This window comes from Thalassophryne amazonica, chromosome 5, assembly GCF_902500255.1.
Source record: "Thalassophryne amazonica chromosome 5, fThaAma1.1, whole genome shotgun sequence".
Lineage (NCBI taxonomy): Eukaryota > Metazoa > Chordata > Actinopteri > Batrachoidiformes > Batrachoididae > Thalassophryne > Thalassophryne amazonica.
The window spans coordinates 21,562,613-21,584,574 of NC_047107.1; the positions used below are offsets into that span (position 1 = coordinate 21,562,613).

General features: G+C 38.9%; 1 protein-coding gene across 1 annotated transcript in view; it reads right to left on the reverse strand.

Annotated features, from left to right (window-relative positions):
* The window catches only part of mvb12bb (multivesicular body subunit 12Bb), a 53,478-nt gene that overhangs the window by 14,576 nt on the left and 16,940 nt on the right, over window positions 1-21,962 (reverse strand). The window contains exon 3 of the mRNA XM_034169538.1: window positions 4,454-4,549. Coding sequence (XP_034025429.1) covers window positions 4,454-4,549 — 96 coding nt within the window. The remainder of the gene's footprint in view (window positions 1-4,453; window positions 4,550-21,962) is intronic.

The window sequence follows — 21,962 nt, forward strand, 5'->3', positions numbered from 1 at the left end:
CTTGTAACCACACATTTCCCCACTTGATGTCATGTGCTGTGAAGAAACAAGCACAGACATGTACTGCTGTCAGAAAACAGCAATGCAAGGAATACCAAACTCACCTTTATTTCTGTAAACCAGGGTAAAACAATAAATAGATCACTCAAAATCAATTTACAAGGTAAGCAAGAGATGTTTTACCAACTGTTTTAACAAGGAAGGTTTTCAAACTATGTATCTATAGTATATGAGTGATTCTTTAACTACGGGCACTATTGGCCTTGTAAATGTAATTTCCACCGCACCATTGCCTTACAATATAAAGCGCCTTGGGGCAACTGTTTGTTGTGATTTGGCGCTATATACATGTGCTCTGATGTCACTGTTTATCTCCATAGAAACTACCCAAACAATCTTTCACACAAACTGTTTAAAGGGACATTACACTGTTGCGGTGGAAATTATGCCAATAGTGTGGGACAACTACATTTTGTTTAAAAAAATCACAACAGTTGTATGACATTGAATACCCCAATTATGTTTTGATTATTTTACTGATATTTTATTCAGAGATATTTTAAAACATTAGAAAAAATGTTTTTTTTTACCATTCATTTTTATCATTGAAGACCAAAAGTCTGGGTGTGGGACAAGCACAAAACGGCAATATTTGCATATAATGATGCTGAAAAAAGGTGAAAAAGTCATCATAGACTACTAGAACAAATTTCTTAACATACTTTCATTGTAAAGATAACTATAAAAGTGTGAAATTTCCCCTTTTTTTCTGTTTTTCATACAATATGACCAAAGGACATAAGTGCCCGTAGTCTAAGAATCACCCATATGGTCATTGTACATGTCAGCATATATGTTTTAAAGTTCTTCATAACAAGTGTCATTTTAAAATCTGAACAGTTAAAAATAACACATAGCAAGGATGTGCAGGAACCATGCCCGACTTGGCAAATATTGCCATAATGTGACGCAGTCAGGAGGAAAGGAAGCGTGGTCAGCCATGTCAGAATGCATCCGGATCACCTCATCCACACCTGCACGATGGCATTCAAAGCGTATGTGGACAACAGGTACATGACACAAACTGCTGTCAGACGGCCATAAAAGGCATTGCAGACTGCCCAATGTCCAAACATCTGGATGGAAAAACATGGGACAGGAGCGCTGTGGTTCTCACTTGCACATGCATGCGAGGAACACAGCGCGCATGTAGGTGTGGCGCATGTGCGCTCCATGCATACACATGGGGCTGCAATTATGACTCAGCCATGTGTCTGTGTCTGTGTGTATGTGTGTGTATGCATAACGCTGCATGACCCATTAAGCACACACAGAGCATTATTTTTTTTTATTTTGGGTGAGAGGATTTTAACCACAGGCTGCGGTTTCAGCTTCACATCCACGTCCGTGCTGTGAAACACTCCTGGACCACAGATGGAGGTGAGATTCATGTCTATTAATATTCACATTATTTACGTCACCCATGGGGAGGAATATTATCTGTACTGTAAGGTCTATGATGGATATAAAAGCCTGCAGCACTGTTCGCTGTGTGACTCATTGACCCGCAGTGGACACGGTACTTTGGGTTTGTTCTCACTGTGTTCACATCTGCTGCAGATGGATGGCAGCATGCCACATACATATCAACGATCAACGGTTCCTTTGCACTCGGGGGGGGTGAACATTATATGTGGATAAGTGGCATGTGTAGGTCATACCGGCAGGCTTTGCCATGCCCGATCCATCTCGAGATTCCCTCATACGAGCTCAAATCATTTCTGATCCTGTTTATGTTGCCTTCAGAATATGTAAATTATGGTCAGAGGGCGCTCAGACCGCCATTGGATAGGTGCCTCATCTCGACGGTGCCTGGAGAGTTTTGAACATGTGCATCACACTCAGGGCCACTGGCCAATTTTGACCAACTGTGTGGACTCTCACAGATGGCTGTCAGAGCGTTTTGGAACTGAAACCTGAGACTTTTCTGATGTGCGCTGATTCGTCATTCTGATGTCATTCTGCATGATTCTGGCTATGTGTGATGGGGGTTTTAACATCAATGGCAGATTGGAGTCTTTTGTGGTAGTTGTGGATGTGGCTTGCTGATAGTAAAGGTGCCACTGAATATGTCTTGGACTTTATTTACATTTCCCATGGGAAGGAATGGACAAATATCTGTACTGTAAGGTCTATTGTGGATATAACAGCCTGTTCAGATTTCCACACACACAGTAGGGCACGGTGCTTTTGATTTGATAGCCACTGTTCACATTCACTGTACATGACAATAATCACAATTATTATCATGATGAATCGTGCCACATACATTTCAACAGTTCCTTTGTGCTTGGGGGGGGGCATTATTATACGTGTAATGTGCAGGTCATACCGGCAGGCTTTGCCATGCAAGATCCATCTCGAGGTTCCCTTGTATATGCTCAAATTGTTTCGGATCCTGTTTTGCTGCCATTGGAATATGTAAATTGCGGTCAGATGGTCCTCAGATTGTACATGGATCGCCGTCCGAAAGGTGTCCCATCTCGATGGCGCCTGGAGGGTTCTGAACATGTGCATCACACTCGGGGCCGCCAGCCGATTTTGACCAACTGTGTGGACTTCCGCAGATGGCTGTAAGAACATTTTGGAACTTAAATCCAACAGTTTTTGGATGTGCGCCGATTCGTCATTCTGATGCCATTCTACGTGATTCTGGTTATGTGTGACGGGGGTATTAATTTCTTGTTTTAAGTGTTCACTATGCTTATTCCTAGATTTAACATCCTTGATTCAAGAATCTTGTCAAGTGAAATTATCTTGCTGCATGGCAGATAATTTCACTTGTTTGAGTACCTTTTCCCTCAGATTTAAGGTTTTTATCGTGTTTTTAGTCACCCCCTTTTTTTTTTTTACTGTGTTCTGGCAATTTGTAACTAAACTTTCGGGTCTTTTTTAAGAAAATCCTCCTCTATACCACTTTACCATGAAGCTGTATAACTGATGATACAAAATGCAAATCTTTTGCTACATCTTTTTTCTTAAAAAGAAGACCTGACAGTTCATCTACAATTTGCCAGAAGGTACATCTGAGATGCAAGCCGAGATTTGATGTTTTCGTGAAATAAAATCCTCCTCTATACCACTTCATCATGAAGCTGTATAACTGGAGATACAAAATGCAAAGCATGTACTCTGCATAATTTCTCCAAGCACAGCCACAGAAGCCTATAACTTATTGTGGGTTGTCTGGGTGTCTTGGTGGCTTTCCTCACTCTTCTCCTTCTTGCACATTCACTCAGTTTTTGAGAATTGTCTAGTCCACACAGATTTACCATAGAGTGCCATACTGTTTGTATTTCTTCATAACTAATGTAAATAAAGTCCAAGACATATACAGTGACTTGGAAATGTTTATGTATCCATCCCCTGACTTGTCTGATGAATGCTGGCAATTAAATTGATTATTTACAGGTATTATAATTTACAGGTATTACTTATGCAACCATCATCTTGGTATTTATATTTTTTTTATTAATTTATATCAAGTTGTAGTGATTTCCTTTGAGTTTGAGTTTAAGTAAGATAATTTTAGGACTTTTTATATTGAGAAGCCTGATTTACTTATTGTATTTGAAATGCCAAAAACAAATTAAAACATGTGAAATACCAGTTGGCTGAATACCTTTCCCAGCCACTGTATGCATGCTCCTGAGGAATAACCTACAGATTTAGACACCTTCATTCATGCCTGTTGTGTGTTCACAATCTGTTGATGGGAGACTGAGTAGATTGAGATTGAGTACTACAGGCTCAACCGTCTGATCCAGGTGGTAACTCTGTGCATCCATTCCACAATGGTCACCTGTCATCATGGACAAGGATGCACTCTAACCCTGTTTTCACATTTGAGTATAGATAGATAGATAGATAGATAGATAGATAGATATCATCATTTTATGGTGTTAATTCTTTGAATTATATCTGTATATATTTGCTGTTTTGTTTTGTTTTTTTTTGTTTATTCTTTAAAGAAACATATTTTAGATTCAAAATTATGCTTCCATCGACTTTCAAGAATCAGTGGTTGGTAACCAGAATCTCTGCAGGGACACTGTTGATTGAATAAATTGGAGTAGTTAAAACACAGCTTTTTCTAAAATGTCATAAATAAACATGAATTATGCTCTCCAGAGGACTTAAAACATGAAAAATGTCTTGCGGTGGTATTTTTCTTGTGGAATATGCATGAAAATACATAAAATGAAAATGCGTGCAGCAATGTTGGCCTTATAAATAAAAGTGATCAAAGAGTAAAGTGCACAGAGATATTCTCACAGCAGAAAAAAAAACTAAACTAATAACCAGTGGCAAAACTTTTTTTTTTTTAATTAAAGTGTTGCAGAAGAAGTACTTGTGGATGCATGAGTGAAAAGAAGTTTACATTCACACTTACATTTTTTCTGCTGAAACAGAGGTAGCGAGTGACCTTGGATTTAAATAAGCCGTCCTTCCACAGGTCGGCGTCACAGCCATCTGTTGTTTGTGCAACCTACGTGAAAAAGGAGAGAAAAAAACAAGGAGAGAGGGAAAAAACATGCAGGAGGTGGGATAAAGTTAATGTATGTATGCCATGAGCGTGTTGCTTTTGCCTCTTCCCTTGCACACTAGCCTTAATTAACGCTTGCCAAGCCTAGCACTCCATCTCATTAGTGCTCTGTGTGGGTAAAGGAGTCTTAGCCTCCAAAAAGACAGCTAAAAATATCATCCCTTGGGACCAGACTGATTAAAGATGCCCTGACAAGACTGTTCTAATAAGGAATCCAAACTTCAGTGTGCTTCTGCAGGGATACAAGAATTATATGTGGGGTAAATGTGGAATGCATCTTTTTAAAAATCTGAATGAAGAAGTCCCTAAGCAAGACAAAGATACCAATAGAATCCCTGTAAACACAGGGTTTGCTCCCTGAGTATGGTGAGTATGTTACTGCACCATACTCAGTGCAATTATTGTATGGCTTTGTGATAATGTGGCTCCGTGTTTGGCATGAAGCTGGACTCTCTGGTGACGGTGGCAGAGAAGAGAACAATGGACAAACTGCTGGACATTATGGACGATGCCAGTCACCCTCTGGATACTGTCATCGGCAACCAGAGGAGCCTCTTCAGCCACAGACTGCTCTTTCCCAAGTGCAGGACCAACAGACTGAAAACTCCTTTGTCCCTCAGGTCATCAGACTGTACAACTCCTCACTCAGGGGGAGGAGGAGTAACAGGAAGACAGCGGAAGGGAAGGAGAGGAACAGTAGTAGCCAGTAAAGTTCTACCTAATCTAATCTAATCTAATCTTTTAAATCTAATCATTACGCACAAGTCCAAAGAATTGAGCAGATTGTTGTTTTACAGGAGGTTCTTACACAATCTAGGGCCCTCATATATCAACCATTCATATACACAGATTTGCACTTTAATCGTGCCCACAAACATTTCTACGAAAACTGTGAAATCTACCAATTTGTACTTATACTAAGGAATGTGTTTAAATATACACACAGCTCTGACCATCTGTATGCACATCATCTAGTGGTAGAGCAAACAAACTGCAACTATAAAGCATTGCTGCTATTGCAGCATATATATATTCTTTATTTACTTAAATTTATGCATACACATTTAGTAATTCTGTCAAGTTAGAAGACATGTAACCTCCTTAGTGTCAAAGCCTACAAATTAAACTGGTGTGAACGAAACAGCCAGTTATGACCTCAACAACAAGCATATTGATCTCCACCTGCTAGTCCAAGGTATGATGAAGGTCATTTGCCACCTACAATTTTATATTAAATAATGGGCCAACATTATTGTTGCTGTTGAAATTTCACTAGGAGAGATTTTATCTCAATAAACCACAGTGTTAAAGACACAGGAGTGCAAAGGATTCTGGGACAAGTGTAACAAGAAATAATTGTCTACTTATTGAGCTAAGTGGAAGGTTTTCTGCTGGTTCTTGTTGCAAGCTTGTTGCAGCTTGATAAAGTTAGGTCCATAAGTGATTATAATGTCTAAATTAAGAAACTACATGTGACATCATGAGCATGTGGCATAGAACATGCATGATTTATCAACAGCTAATAGTTATTGATGTGCATATGACTAGCACTAATCTCTTTGATAAATACAATGTAACTTTTTTTTTTTTTACAATACTGTACAGGCAGCTACAATTCTCAGTAGGGTATTGTTATTTAACAGTGTACCTACTGTGAATTACACCAGATTAATACTGTAAAAAGGTTACAGTACTATCCCACTGTTAATTTACAGCAAGTACCTGTGGTTTCCAGACTAATTATGTAAAAAGATATATTAAAAAAATTCAGTGAGATTTCACTGGGCGTCTTCAATTTTTCCCAGGGTCACCACAGGAGGTTCAGTTTGGGATCCATATGTTGATTTGGCTTTCTAATGTAATTCCCTCTGTACAAGTAGAATGTGATAATCTGGTTGGAAGTGCATTAACTGCATGCACTACCATACCCTGCGCAATGTGCTAGTGTATCAACTCATCTGTTTTAGCCTAATGATATAGCCTAAGCAATCGTATAGAGAATTGATAGCTTTCTAAATTCTTCATATTGCCCGAGTCGATCCAAAGTGTCAATATTTCAGGTGATGCAGGCACTGAGCAATGTTTTGAATTGACTTCATGAAGCCTGATGCATTTCTGGGTTTATCCCATTCAAATGTTTTACCCATTGTTTAATTCTGGTTTTACTTCCCCATTTATTTTGTCCCATATTCTGTGCTTTAGTGGGCATAATGTTTCATATATCTGCATTGCTACCTTAAGTTGTTTCCCTCACATGAAGGGTCGTGCCACATCCAGTAGGTGGTAGACACATCAATGGCACATTATTTAAAGTCCATATCACAAGTAAATAAAATGTCAGATGAGCTGACCATTCCAAATAAAGAAAGAGAAGAGTTATAAAAATATTGATGCATTGCCTTTTTTTGGTCTGAGAAATTAAGTCATAAACATGGGGAATTTAGCCTGATTTCACCTGCTGCGGATAAACACTCAGAAACATGAACTGCTCAGAAAACTGGACTTTAATGACATCATGTGGGCTAATGCCCTCTCAAGATGTTCTATTGAAATTAATAGGGAAAATTTTTTTTTACAGTGTTAAATCTGTGTTTTTTGTAGACTTTGACGGTGAATATGTCAAAATGGTTAAAATGTATGCTTTGCAAGGATGCATTAAAAGACTAGTGTTACTTATTAGGTGAGCAGATTTTCAAAAAATAATATTTTGAGGAGGAAAGTGAGGTTTTTTTTGTGCATCTCGGACAAACTACAGAATTGAACACGAGCAGTGTGAGAATGGTCTTCAAACCATGGCTCTAACCACAGATTATTTTTTTTTTCTTTTCCATTCCTGTGGCCAGGAGAACTCTTACCAAAGTATGTTTCCTGTCCCAAAAGTGTGGAACTGGCTGTGTTTGTGGTTTTTGCCACCATGTTGCGCCATGCAAAGCTAAGCTGCTATGTGTAGGATGCTGGCAAATCTCGTTGAGGACACAGCATCTATGATCACGAAGAGTTAACAGCGGTGCCATGACGTGGACCAGATTCACCATTTGTGTTATTGGTCAAGCTGAGCTAAACTGATAGCTAAGCTAAGCTACTGGGGCCCCAGGCAAGTCTGGAGAAGGCTGACAGTGGAATGTTTTTTTCTCTGGTCAACAGACAGCGCCACACAGTGGAACAATAATTCCACATGGCTCTGTGAACATACATCTTATTGAGACAAATGAAATGTTAGTTTGTTTATCAGTTTTTTTCTAAAAACACCGTGGGTTACAAAGAGGCAAAGGTGGACATATGTTGATCACAAAATACAAGAATTTGGCTTGAAAGTCAAAGTAAAGCCATATTAAAACCGTACTAAAGCCATATTACATTTGGAGACAAAGAACAACTCAGACTGACTGTGTGTACTGGTGTAAGTCATGAAGTGGACACAGGTGGAGTGACCTTCAGGTTGGTAATACTCAGCACCTGAGGTTATGTCACTTTTATGGTTAAAAAATCTCTGAATCTGTCATGCATTTTTCAAAGTCTGTATGGCTAATTTTATTTAATTTTTTTTCAGCTACATCAGGACTCACAAGTTAAGGGGCTGGAAATAATGATTCAAAATCTGATATATATATATATATATATATATATATATATATATATATATATATATATATATATATATATATATATATATATATATATATATATATATATACAAGGTCTGTGAGAAAAGTATCCGACCTTTTTATTTTATGCAAAAAATATATGGATTTGATTCATATGATTTTACGTCAGCCAAGCTTGAACCTTTGTGCGCATGCGTGAGTTTTTTCACGCCTGTCGGTTGCGTCATTCACCTGTGGGCAGGCTTTGAGTGAGCACTGGTCCACCCCCTTTGTCATTTTTGAGTGCCCAGCTCTCCACAATTTCTCTTATACTCACTCGACTGGTAAGCCACTGAAAGCCGAGATAGACATGTCCCAACTTGTCCTCTAACACTCCAAAACGGAGGTGTTCTTTATCTCGCTCCATCAGCGAATCCGTCGTGATGCGCGAAGCCTCCATGCAGTTTTCCATGACAAAATCTCTTGTTAAAAGTGAAATCTGCCGGAAAATGGCTGATGTCCAGCTCTTGTGATAACCAGAGAAATTGCACACGACGGTCCCGGCTCCACACAGCCATCCATTTAGAAATGATGTGGTGGTTTCTGTCTCTCAATGGCGGCTTGGAGCGCCGTGCGCCATTGTGGGCCGTCCTTAAAGCTGTAGTAACACTCCTTATTCTCTGTGAAGCCCGTAAAATTTTCACCGAAAGCCAGATAAATTTTTCGAATGGTTTCCAGCTCCCTGTCTCTAACAGTTTCTGAAAAAATTCTGATGGAACAAAGCCCAAATCATTCCGCCATTTCCTCACAATGAAAAAACGACCAGAGGGGTGGACCAGTGCTCACTCAAAGCCTGCCCACAGGCGAATGACGCAACCGACAGGCGTGGAAAAAACTCACGCATGCACACGAAGGTTCAAGCTTGGCTGACGTAAAAACATATCCATATAATAAAAAGGTCAGATACTTTTCTCACAGACCTCGTGTATATATATATATATATATATATATATATATATATATATATATATATATATATATATATATATATATATTTTTTTTTTTTTTTTTTAAAGATGTTGCTTGGAGTGAAATATGCCCTTTAAGTTAAACAAAGCTTTTTCATTTAATCTGGCGAATAAATATTCCCACATTTTCATCAGATTATCCTTGTTATGCATTTTTACGTAAATTGGGGATAGGGGTGTCCCAACAACCAATTATCCAATATAATCAATGCATCACAAAATGAGTCACATTTTCGTGACTGTTTTTTTATTTTACTATTTCTAACCCTATCCCTTCCCCTAACCCTAACCACAGATGCCCCTCGTGTCACCCCAAATTTCGTGCTCCCCTCACAAATTGAATTTGTGCTCCCATCATGAAAAACATTTTCTTGACTGTATCACGACCCAAAAGATTAATGTACTTTTTGTGATGGCATCATAAAATGCCCTGAGATTGGCAACCATGCTAGCTCAACAGTCTAACCCAGCTACAACTAAGCAATGTCTCTCACAGTTAGTTTTCCACAGTGTCCTGCACATGTGTCTATCTTGTGTATCATGTGTAATCCTTATTTTCAATTTGTAGATTTGCCTACATTTCCAATAGAAGGCAATGCATTTGCTTATAAGTGTTGCATGAAGTGTTGGTGTCAATGGCAACTATGGTGATCTGTTGCATGAAAACCATTATTACCAGCAGTCACAAACTGTCCTGATCATACTGACATTTGAGTCAATGGAGGTAAACATGGTCCAACGTGGCCCTGGATGATATATTTGCTAGCTGTATCACATAATAAAAATTTTGAATAATCTGCTGTACATAAGTATAAACATTTACCAAAACAAATACTATATAAATTATTGGCCTGAACAAAAACAATGCTTTCACATAACTGTTAATTTATTATCTGAGCAGTGACTATTTTAGCTAGTTTATCATTAAGGCATGCCATGGTATATAAATAACTTGCATATGTACTTAACAGGCCCCAAGGCCAACAGTTGGACACCCCTGGTCGTATTAAAATTTAACAGATTTGTTAAAAAACAAATTGCTGCATCCATTTGCAGTCTCGAGGCCATCCAAAGTGAGAATCAAGGACTTTCTTGGTATGTAAGAAAGACTGATTAAGCCAAATATAAGCTGCAGGCTGTATCACACAGACTGTTCCATGGATTCGGCAAATATCCTGGTGTGTCATGTTCCATTGGCTATCATGGGAGAATCACCTAAATAACTGCCAGAGCTGTTTACTAAAGGGATCCTTTACAACGAAGAGTCAATCTAATGAGGTTCATTCAAATGAAGAAGTCATAGATCTCTGCACCCACCCACACACATTACCCCGGTGACAATAATGATGAATGACCCTGGTGACTGGGTGGGGTGGGGGTGGAGGGGTATGGCAAGGAGAGATTCATGCAAAACCACCGCTGACGAGATGGGATGGGAGACTACGGGGCGAACAGAGATAGATAGCGGGATGAAAGAGCAGAAGATGAGCAGGGAGAGGAATTGCGGGGCGTCTCCATCGGCAGTTCCATGAAAGGCCCCAGAAGGAGCCTATACAGCACCAGCCTCCCTCTTCCTTACAAGACAACCCGTCTTGGCCACTTTTTCCAGGTCAGTAACCAGCGCATCCTGTCAGCATAAACAAAGGGCTCGCTTTGTGAAACCCAAAGTCAAGTTGAGGAGTAACGAGGGCACGCTCCTCCTAGGAGGCACCTCAGGCATCATCCTGCCAGAGCCCCCGGCAGCAAGGATGCGACGCATCTTGAATGTGAAACACCCACTGCTGAGCCACAGCAAAAAAGTGTGTTTGCTGTTCTCCCATGGTTTCTGTTCCATCACCAAGCAGAGCTTCAATAACGACAAGGTTACATGTCTGACAAGGAATGTCACAGCTCTGAGCTGAAATCAATTGTATCATTTGATTTAAAGTATAATGACAGATTCACCTGCCAACTTAAGCTGATCATAACGCCCACCCACGAAACAATTCTTTAGGGATGCTGCAGATTTCTTTGAAGGATCTCTGGAGACTGATACACCACCTTCAACGCAGTGTGACGCAAGATGAGGCAGAACAGTAAATAAAAGGATATAAAATCATACAATCAGGAACGTCTAGGGAGTGAAACATAGTGAAGGGAAAAAAAAAAACTGACAAAGATGCAAACCAGCCAAGAAACGAAAAAAAAAAAATCATGTTTTTTTTTCTCCACTGAAATAAAGAGCGAATCATGGAGCCTGAATTCTTAAAATTGGTGGCCTAAATGTTATAGATGTGTTTATCACAGTTAAAATTACCAGATTTCCCAATGTGGGGTGTACCACTATTGATACTGTGCATTGTTACATTGAAGTGATGTGTTTGACTCCCAATGGATTGTATTAAAGAAAATGTGAATGGTGGGTATCATTATTCCAGAGTCACATTAGCTCTGAATGAACCCAACAAGCAGTTGGCTTTGTCACTTGTACAAGCTACATCTACATAAGATATCTTATAAGTCACTTCAGAGGTGTTATCTGATGACAACAGCATTTTTACAACCCCAATTCCAATGAAGTTGGGATGTTGTGTGAAATGTAAATAAAACCAGAATACAATAATCTGCAAATCCTCTTCAATCTATATTCAATTGAATACACCACAAAGACAAGATATTTAATGTTCAAACTGATAAACTTTTTTGTTTTTGTGCAAATATTTGCTCATTTTGAAATGGATGCCTGCAACACATTTCAAAAAAGCTGGAACAGTGGTATGTTTAGCACTGTGTTACATCACCTTTCCTTCTAACAACACTCAATAAGCATCAGTTCAGCACACACACCAACGTGTCACTGTGTCTGTTTGCAAAGCCACACTCATGGGGCACTTAGACAAATTTAACTGCCAGCACGACAGTGATTGTCTGCTGACTGTTTTCGTGTTAATATTGTGAATGGCCACACATTTTCTAAGTGCCAAGCAAGCGGTGTTATATGTTCATGCGTGTCACCTGGAATTTGGCCGACACCTGGCGAGAGAGGGTTTGATGGGTACTCAAAGCGCACACTCTGTCTTTCAGCTTTCAGCTTTCAGTGTGTGTAAATAGTTGTAACAACAGGTGTACGAGGTGTTGGAAGCAGCTACAATTTTACACGTTTTGCATACGATTCCTGCTTCGGGCACAGTTTATGTGCCTGAAGCAGGAATCATATGCAAATCATCCAAATTCGCATTTGTGAAGGGGCCCTTAGAATTTGCATAGATTTTTCCAATGGAACTAAAGTTATTTCAACTTAACTAAGTCTTGTGGCATTAACGTGTTGCTAAGTTGAAGTAAGTTGAAATAGCTAAAGAAAAATGTATTCATATATAGTATATATATGAGTTTATATTCTTTAATTCATATTTCATAAATGCTGCAACTAAAGAAACATTCTAAAATAGTTGCCTATTGTTATTTGGGAGATTGTATGTACTTTGTTCATTTAAAATAAGAAATTTACTCAAATGGCCAAGTTAGGGCACTTGTTTCCAGACATATAGGATATATATGATCTGCTTTGGCAGCCCCACCTGGAAAAAGCAGAAGCTGAAAGAACTTATTAAAATATACATTTTAAGTATTTTTAGTTTGACTAATTTCAGATGGATTAGAGTGATTTATCAATTGAGGCTGTGCTAATAGACAGACAGACAGACAGACAGACAGGCAGATAGCTAGATAGATAGATAGATAGATAGATAGATAGATAGATAGATAGATAGATAGATAGATAGATAGATAGATAGATAGATAGATAGATAGATAGATAGATAGATAGATAGATAGATAGATAGGTCTCTCATATCATCATTTTTAGTTTCATGGTGTTAATTCTTTGAATTATATCTGTATATATTTCATAATGACATTTGAGATAACTGCAATTCTACAAGAATTATGCACTTGGAAGAAAGTCCATGACCAAGAGAAGAAAGACAGTTCAAGACACTATTCTCAAGTCACCTTCACAAGAGAGAATTATAATGCAGCACTCGTCATAAAGAGGGTGACATAAGGCCCCGAAGGTGACAGTGCTGGTGTTCCACCAAGTAATAACTTCTCATGACACCTACAGTAAATAGATGTATTGTATGTCATGTGATATTCATTATTTGTCCCATTGTACGAGTGACATCATAGACGTACATTTTTGTGAAGTTTAACGTGCATTTTTCTCCCACAAATTTCGCTCTGTTGCACTGCTCCATTATTCAGTCATTCATTCATTTTCTGTTGCTTACGCTGCTCTGGGATGTGGTGGCAGAAGACCATACAGCTCATCCTACACTTCCCTCACTGAACAGAACATTCCTATTTTCAACTCATACAAATATTCTTTGCAGTACACTCATAAACATTCATTATTTGTGTACTGATATGTATATGCCATGGACATGAGTGAGCAAAGCTCTTCAGCATCTCATCATGTCATTTAGGTCCTTCATCAGACTTTTTTTCAGTAAATGCTTCTGGGGAGCATTAGCATGGCTAAAAACCTTCAGCTTATGGGGGCTTCACCTTATTCTTAGCCTCCATGAGGCTTTGTGTGAATTATGGATGAGACTTCGGTATGAACCAGAACTGGCGTTTGTTTATATGTTAACTGTTCACGCGAATCCACTGTCTACGGGGCTTAGAGACGTAAACAGCAGGTGTCACGGCTCAAACGAGACAACATTACAATCCCACTGTCTACGAAAATAGAGAGATGGGAGGATGACATGAAGAAGTGGCCTAAGATAACATACGGTAACATTTCCTTTCTTAGCTCTTGCTTCAGATGGGGAGGCAATGAATCTGAAAAGCTCTGAGGGTATCAGGATCTGCACAGTAATATGGTTGATCCTGTTCTGTTAAAAGAGGTGTTGGAACACAACTTATTTACCTTAAGGCAGATGTAGAGTCCAGGAGAAGCCTTAAAATCTCACATCACCAAGCCTGGGTTTGAGTTTTGGCATCAGGTGAAATAAACAGCAGGGTGTTCATGCAGCGCAGGTCAAGGCAGCTCTCCAGGTGGGTAACTTTAGTTAATTATAATGTATGAACTAATGTAAGGGCCCTTTCACACATAGTGTGAATATGTACAACTCAGGACGACTCACCGTAATACAGCCCGTATGAACGAACCACGACACATCACGCCAACAGGTAGGCGTACACGATCTCGGTGCGATGGTTTGTGCACGCGATGGTGTCTTTCAAGGAACACGGTGTGAGTAGCTGGTGTGGGATTTTAATTTTTTTTTGTAATACTTCCATGTCCTTCCTGATATGAGGCAGGATACATCTGACTTAGTCACCGACTTCCTAAAAACATTCTAACGCACTGATAAAACCAATCTTGTTAATCAGTCAGTTATCTCAAAGGAAGTACCATCATCCTGGAAATGGCCATCTTTAAATCTGGGGATAATACATCAGGTCAATTACCAGCCAATCAGCATTCTTCCTGTGATTTCTAAAATAATTGAAAAATGGGTCTCAAAATTATTGATCGAAGATCTGAATAGAGGACCTAATCTACTCCATCCGATGCAATTTGGCTTCCGTCCCATTACTCCACTGAATCAGCGAACTGTGTGTTTTTATAAAAGGTTAAGTATATACTGGATAAAAAAACTCATATGGGTGCTGTGTTCCTCAAACTTAGAAAGGCATTCAACACAGTAGACCACCAAATACTTTGAGAAAACTTACATATTTTAACTTCTCATCTGAAACAATGCAATGGTTCAAATCTTATCTAACAAAAAGAGTACAATGTGTCACTGTAAATGGTTTTAAATCCCCTTTTCTTAACCCAGTCGGTGTCCCACAAGGATCAATCCTTGGACCTTTACTTTTTCGTTTTACATAAATGACTTACCAAATGTGTGCAAAGATTTCAATGCACAAATGTACGTGGATGATGTGGTCATTTTTACTCACGGAAACAAAGTAAATGACATCTCTTCAAAACTCACGGATGTGCTACACAACATACAACACTGGTTAAGTGACACCTGCCTACATGTATGCATGATGTTTAGCAAACGTCCCACTGACATTAGAAGGTCCAGTGTGTTCTTTGATGGGGAGGAGTTGGAGCTGGTATCTCAATTTAAATATCTTGGAGTTATCTTGGACTCAAACTCAAACACATTAAAAAGTCAAAAATACAATTAATGCAGCCAAAACGTATCTCTTTTGCATGGTTTTCTCACACATTGACTACTGTTTCACTAACTGGGCATTTCCAAGCACCTCAGTATTAAAATCCATAGAGCAGCTGTATAACAGAGCAGTTAAGATATATGATAGACAATCTAACTCTTATCATCACTGTAAGGTTCTGGAAAAGCACAAGTTTCTAGACTTTGAAAATCTGAACGTATTCAAATATGCCTGTTTCATATATAAATGTTTACATGGACCAACACCACCTTCTGTTAAAGAATTCATACACATAAAAAGATTCACAGGGTATGGTACAAGAGCTGACACAAGAGGTGACTGTGAGATTACTCAAAGAAGGACCACCTTTTGTCAGAAAGTGTTATCCATTAAAGGTAGGCAAGCTTGGAACAACCTCCCAGTCACAATCAGGGAGAGCACCACTTTCAGTACTTTCAAAGGATAATTGAAAGCTTGGTTACTGGCAAGTCAGACATGCAACCATCTATAGCCTAAAACACAATTCAACTGTGGAGGCACCATTCGAGTTTCTTTTTCAGTTATATGTACACAATACCCTTGTGTATTTTATTTTATTACATGGTTTAGTAGTCTTTACATAATAAACTTGTGTATGGCACCCTGTGCAATATTTACACTTGTGCATGTGCAAATGAGTGTATTTGGGCAATACAACCTAGTGCTGCAATGTTCAGTTACAATCAGGCACTGAAGCACTTTTGCATTTAGCACTAGTCACTTTAATACAGTACTTTGCACCTCAACACCCATCATGAAACTCTTTTGGTTCTTCAACCTGTTGGCTACTTATTATCACTCAATTATTGTTACTATGAATTGTAAATATCTGTACATGTATTTTGTTTTAATTACTTTTCTGTCATGATTAATTTATTTTGGTATGTTGTGTGGTCTTAGTGTGTTTTTATGTTACTGGGACTATGGATGGAAATTAGCATCCTGTTATAATCCAGCATATTTACATGCAATTATGCCCATTTAATATGCACTGTCCCATTACAAATAAATAAATAATAATAATTAGTATTATTATTCCACATAAGAAGCACAATGTGGTCTCAGAGGTATCGGCTGGTTTTTATTTTTTATTTATTCCACATAAGCAGCGTGGAGTGGTTCCACACGTACCAGTTGGTTTTTATTTATTCCACATAAGAGACACTATGTAGTGCACCTGGCACTGTTCCTGCTCGACGGATACCGGAGCGGGCACGAACTCTTGCACGCCTGCCAGTCGGCGCGATGTTTCGTGCGCTAATTTCTAACTGTTTAGCGCTGTTTCGCCATTTTCATCCAAACGCTGTGACGGGGCCATTAAATTTTGACTCTTCAGGAAAGGTTAATACATGTTGTTGCTATAATATTACAGTGATTTGTCCTCCGGACACATGAAGTCATACCTGTTATTCTGGTGACACATCTCCGATGGTCTGTCACATCCCAACCACAAACTAAAACATTCCTCTGTGGGCTTTTTGTCAACTTTCGAGTTGAGTTTTTTTAAGTCACATCCTTCTGGGTTCCTCATCCCTCGGTCAGCGGTGGAAACTCACTCAGTCCAGCTGCACGTTAAAAACATCGTTGTAGCCGCAGATTTAACTTCGTCTGGTTGTTAGTACAACTGTGAACAGCGCAAGAACATTTTTTTTTTTTAAATGCTGCAGGAGCCGATCATTGTTTAGAAAATAAAACAATAAATCTTCAAATAAACCAGTCCGGGAAATGAAAACCGCTAGAAAACAATGGCTCACTGCTCTTCTGTTGTTTATCAGGAAATTGCTCCCATAATCTTTTCTACAGCCCTCAGGAATAAGGTGGATTTTCAGTAAATGCTTCTGGGTAGCATTAGCATGGCTAAAACACACTAAATAGTCACTGCCTGACCTCATGTGTTGTCAAGGTGTGCGCTGCCTCTCACTTTAGCATTCCGGATTCAATACTGACTCAAAATTTAGCATTTTCTGTTTCAGTGTTGACTGTGCACTGAATTCCTGCGAGATCTCCTCTATTTACGAGATCTTTTCTCTTTTTTAATATTGTAATTATTATTTCACTTCCTGTTTGAGTGTAAACTTACCACTGTCTTCCCGCGAGAGCCCACACGATCTCCTCTATTGTCAATCCAGGAAGTTTAGATCCAGGAGGTGTTCAAATTTGGCATTTCCTATTTCACTGTGGACTCAAAATTTGGCACTTCCTATTTGGGACTCCCTGTACAGCCCAGTTTCAGTTTGTTTGGTTTTTTTTCATGCTCCCGTGACAAAATGAGTCAAATTTTCCTGACAGGGTTTTTTTTTTAACTCACTATTCCTAACCCTACTCCTACCCCTGACCCATAACCTAATCTTACTCTTTCCCCCCACCCTAACCATAACCACCCGACCCCCACCCCGCTTCACTTTTAATTTTGTGTAGCCATCACTGAATGAATTAGAATGAATTTGTGCTGCCGTGATGAAAATGAGGGGCTTTTCTTCACAATATCACAGTCCAATAGATTAATGTATATTTCGTGCTGCTGAATCACGACTTGCTGTGAGACCAGGTTGCCCTGTACCATGAGTGTATTATTTAGAATAGTCAAAACTACATTACAGGTAACTGTTACTTTGAAAATTTGTGCAAGTCACAATGAAATAAATACTAATCAAAATGTTGCTTATATCTGCAATAATAATTCTGATGAGTCAAACCTAGATAATAAATTTTAAAATGGCTTGCCATAGTACACCTGGATATACAATTGTTCATCTTGTTTACATTTTCTTTAGCTGTCAGTATTCAAATATTGTATGTTAATGTCACATCAGGAAGGTGCCTTGAAGCAAAATCCTTCACACCAAAATTGCTCCTGGTGTGCATGTGGGCAGCTACTGACATCAGTGGCTGAATGCGGGGTGCCTTTGTAAAACCAACTGTGCATCTGCTTTCAGATGGAAAAGTTTGATGGTCATGCAGGCCATTTCATTCTGCTACACTGGAAACAGAGTTGTCTGGTTTTGTTGCAGTAACACTGTTTTAATACATGGTTGAAAAATCCCAGCTCCAAAACATACGAGGGGCAATTCAGAAGTTTTGACTCAAACCCAGAAAAAGTAGGGTATGGTTCCCCATCTTTTGATTCTGAGAATTTCTCAACACTGCACACAGTAAGTCAAAATTTCACTTATTCTTGAGAAATGTTGGTTTCTCAAAATGCAAAAGATGGATAATCACACCTTTCTTTTTTTCTGGATCAGGCTCAAAACCTCTCAAAACATTGCCCCTTGTATTTAAAATGGAAAAAAAAAGAATGAAAAAAAAAATAAGACTATATCTATATGCTATGTCAGTGACCTTTGTCCAAAAATGTGCACAATCAGTGGTGATGTGCATAAAAATCCATACACTATTGTGTTGAAAAATGAATATATTTTCATGTACAATAATCCTACCAATACATCGGGCAAAGCGTCACATCCGAACAAACATATGTTTCAGCAATGCCTTCATGAGACTGGAATGTCGAATATTGGGGTCAGTTTGAAGTACACACACATTCCCTTTGGTGAGGTCGGTGTTTGATGTTGGTGGGCTGCTGGTGCTTCAGTGGAGCTCCTGATCCCAGTGGAATGGCGTTTGATCTGAGCCTGTGCTCTCTTGTGTTGGAACAACCTGCTCAAGTTCAGAGATGTGAGCGCTCTGTATCAGAGAGCAAAAGAGTTAATCAGCCCTTTGATGGTAAGTATGGTAAGCAGTCAGTATTAAGGCTGAATTCAAAAAGAGGTCTGGTATGAAAGGGGTAGAAAAAAAATCAATACAGCATAATATCCTGAGACGTCCTCTGTCAATCTGGTTTTACAGCACTGATAGCAACTGGAGATATTTTTGATCGCATTTCAAATCTGCAGATGAAAGAATGGACGGTGAGGCTTAAATATGTTCTGCAGGATGGAAAAAAAAGATCTTTTGAAGCAATGCCTAAAAATCACTGATGACTGTGTTCAACATTTTCAGCTGTATTTCTTTCCTTTAAAGACATTAATGAAAATAGCCTTGAATGTGAATTCTTACCAATATCTAGAATTAGTGAAGACCATAAGTGGAACCATTAAAGATGAACCATTAAAATCTACACACATAAGTTAAAATAATGCAGATAATCTTCATGAAAAATTTAAAGTAAAACACCACTCACTCACTCACTCACCCATCTTCAACCACTTATTCCAATTAAGGGTTGCGGGGCGGGGGGGGGGGGGGGGTAGCTGGTGCCAATCCCAGCAGGCATGGAGCATGAGGGGTGGTACACCCTGGACAGGACGCCAGTCTGTCGCAGTGCCACAGATCGACAAACACATCTACACACACACATCAATAAAAAGTTTACAATCCACCTAACCGACATATCTTTGGATATGGGAGGAAGCCGGAGCACTCGGAGAGAACCCATGCAAATACCGGGAAACACGCAAACTCTACACAGAAAATCATGGGTGAGAATCGAACCCATGACCTTCTTGCTGTGAGGCAACAATGCTAACCACTAAGCCACTATGCTGTCCTAAAACAAAACACACAAAAAGTACTGCAGAACAATTGTAACAATCCCACAAAGTCATCAGCCAGCAGGCAGTGATGATGTCACAAGCAGTGTTGCCACAGTCACTTTGAAAAAGTAATACTGATTACTGATGAAAGCAACTTAGCTACTTTCCTGATTAAAAGGAGCTAAATTAGGTTAGTAGTTAAATTAGTTAGTAGTTAAATGATAACCTGTTTTGCCAATACTCATTTTATAATCACCCTTTCTTGACTTCAAAGAACACAAATACTTGTTTTATAAAAAAAAAATAAAATAAAGATATCTTTCTTAACCTCATATTTAAATGTTGAGAGCACTGTAACGGTAAAATTTCTAACCTATATTCTTTAGAAATGTAAATGCAGGGGTGGTGGTCAAGTGGTTAGTGCGCTTGGTTTCAGTTCAAAAGGCTCTGGGTTCAAATCCCACCCCTGCCACACCCCGAGTGCAAACAAAGGAGCAGCCAAAGGGACTTACTATTCTTTAGAAATGTAAATATTAAATTCTTTGTAACATTTTTCTAACATTTAAATTCTTTCTAAACATTTTACTTTTTGAAGTTATTATTATTATTATTATTACAATCAGTAGTATTAGTAGTATGGAAAATGTCTTCAAAAATGGACCTTTAATGAAGGGGTGTTGTGAAGGGCTGCACCCCCCATACCCCCTTTCTGCTTGGAATTGCCGTCTGAGCAGGAAGAATGGAAAATGTGTATTTATGCAGGAAACACTACCAGACTGGCAGGTAAGAAAGTTTTATCAGCTTTTTTTTTATGTTATGTCATCCTCAGAAAGAGACTTTAGGTGCATTTGGGTGGAAAGAAAAAAAACCTTTAGTATTTGTTGTTAACATGTCTCAGATCTTCAGCTGCTTTTAGCGAGGACACACAGAGCGGCACAGAGTTTAATTTTTTTTTTAAAGCATAAAAATGTCTTTGTAAATTTCAATACAGGTGTGCTGCTATTACCACTCTTTGAGAGACGACAACTGTTTTTTCAACTCGGAGCTGCTGCACAAAGCTGCAGATGAAAAGCTTGCAGCTTGCTGAAAGTAGGTGAAGCGGACAGTTCAGCCGAATCCCGACTTCCCCCTGTGCACGAGAGTTTTAATGCTGTGATCAACCTACAATACAAACATAATAGTAACGCACAGTATCTTGGAGAAGTAATTTTAATCTGATTACTGATTTGGAAAGATTAACACGTTAGATTACTCGTTACTGAAAAAAATGGCCAGCTTAGAGCCAATGCGTTATAGGCATCACTGGTCACAAGAGGCCCGATGTTCCATCCACAAATAACAAAATAACATAAGGCCAAAATTTGCCTTATTTTTATTGTTATTCTAACCCTAACCAAAACGCTAATGTGCATTTCTGAACATTTGTGCATGTATTATTTTTCATCATGTGGAGATGTGATGACAAAATGTCGACTTCTGACCAAGAGTTTCACGCAGTCCTCATTTAGGATTTTCTCATAAATTTATAAAAAAAAAAAAAAATGTGAAAATGTTGATATATTTCGTGAATTCTGAGAGTCTGACAGTAAAAGGTTTAACTGGCTTTGACTGTCAAGTAGTGTCTAAAGTTGTTATTTTTCTTCAAGGTCCTAATGGTCATAGAAGTAGCTTTGTGACTTGAGGTTTTGATACCCCAGTCAGATGTTGGGGAAAGTGAAAGAGTAGCAGTTGTCTTAGTGAAGTCCTTACATCTTAGATGTAAGTATGGGTCTGAGTGTGTTTATCTGTCTACATGTAACTTTGTAATTGACGGGGGTCCTGTCTATGGCTACTGGTATAGGCTTCACCCCACCCTCCCACCCCCTGCCTTGAACATCTGACATAGTGGGAAATTTATTTGGACTGTCACACTTTAGATTTCTGAATTTGTTCTTAAAAGACACCTTTTGACTTACTATCTTACATACTCAAAAAATAACTTGCTCAGTGAACA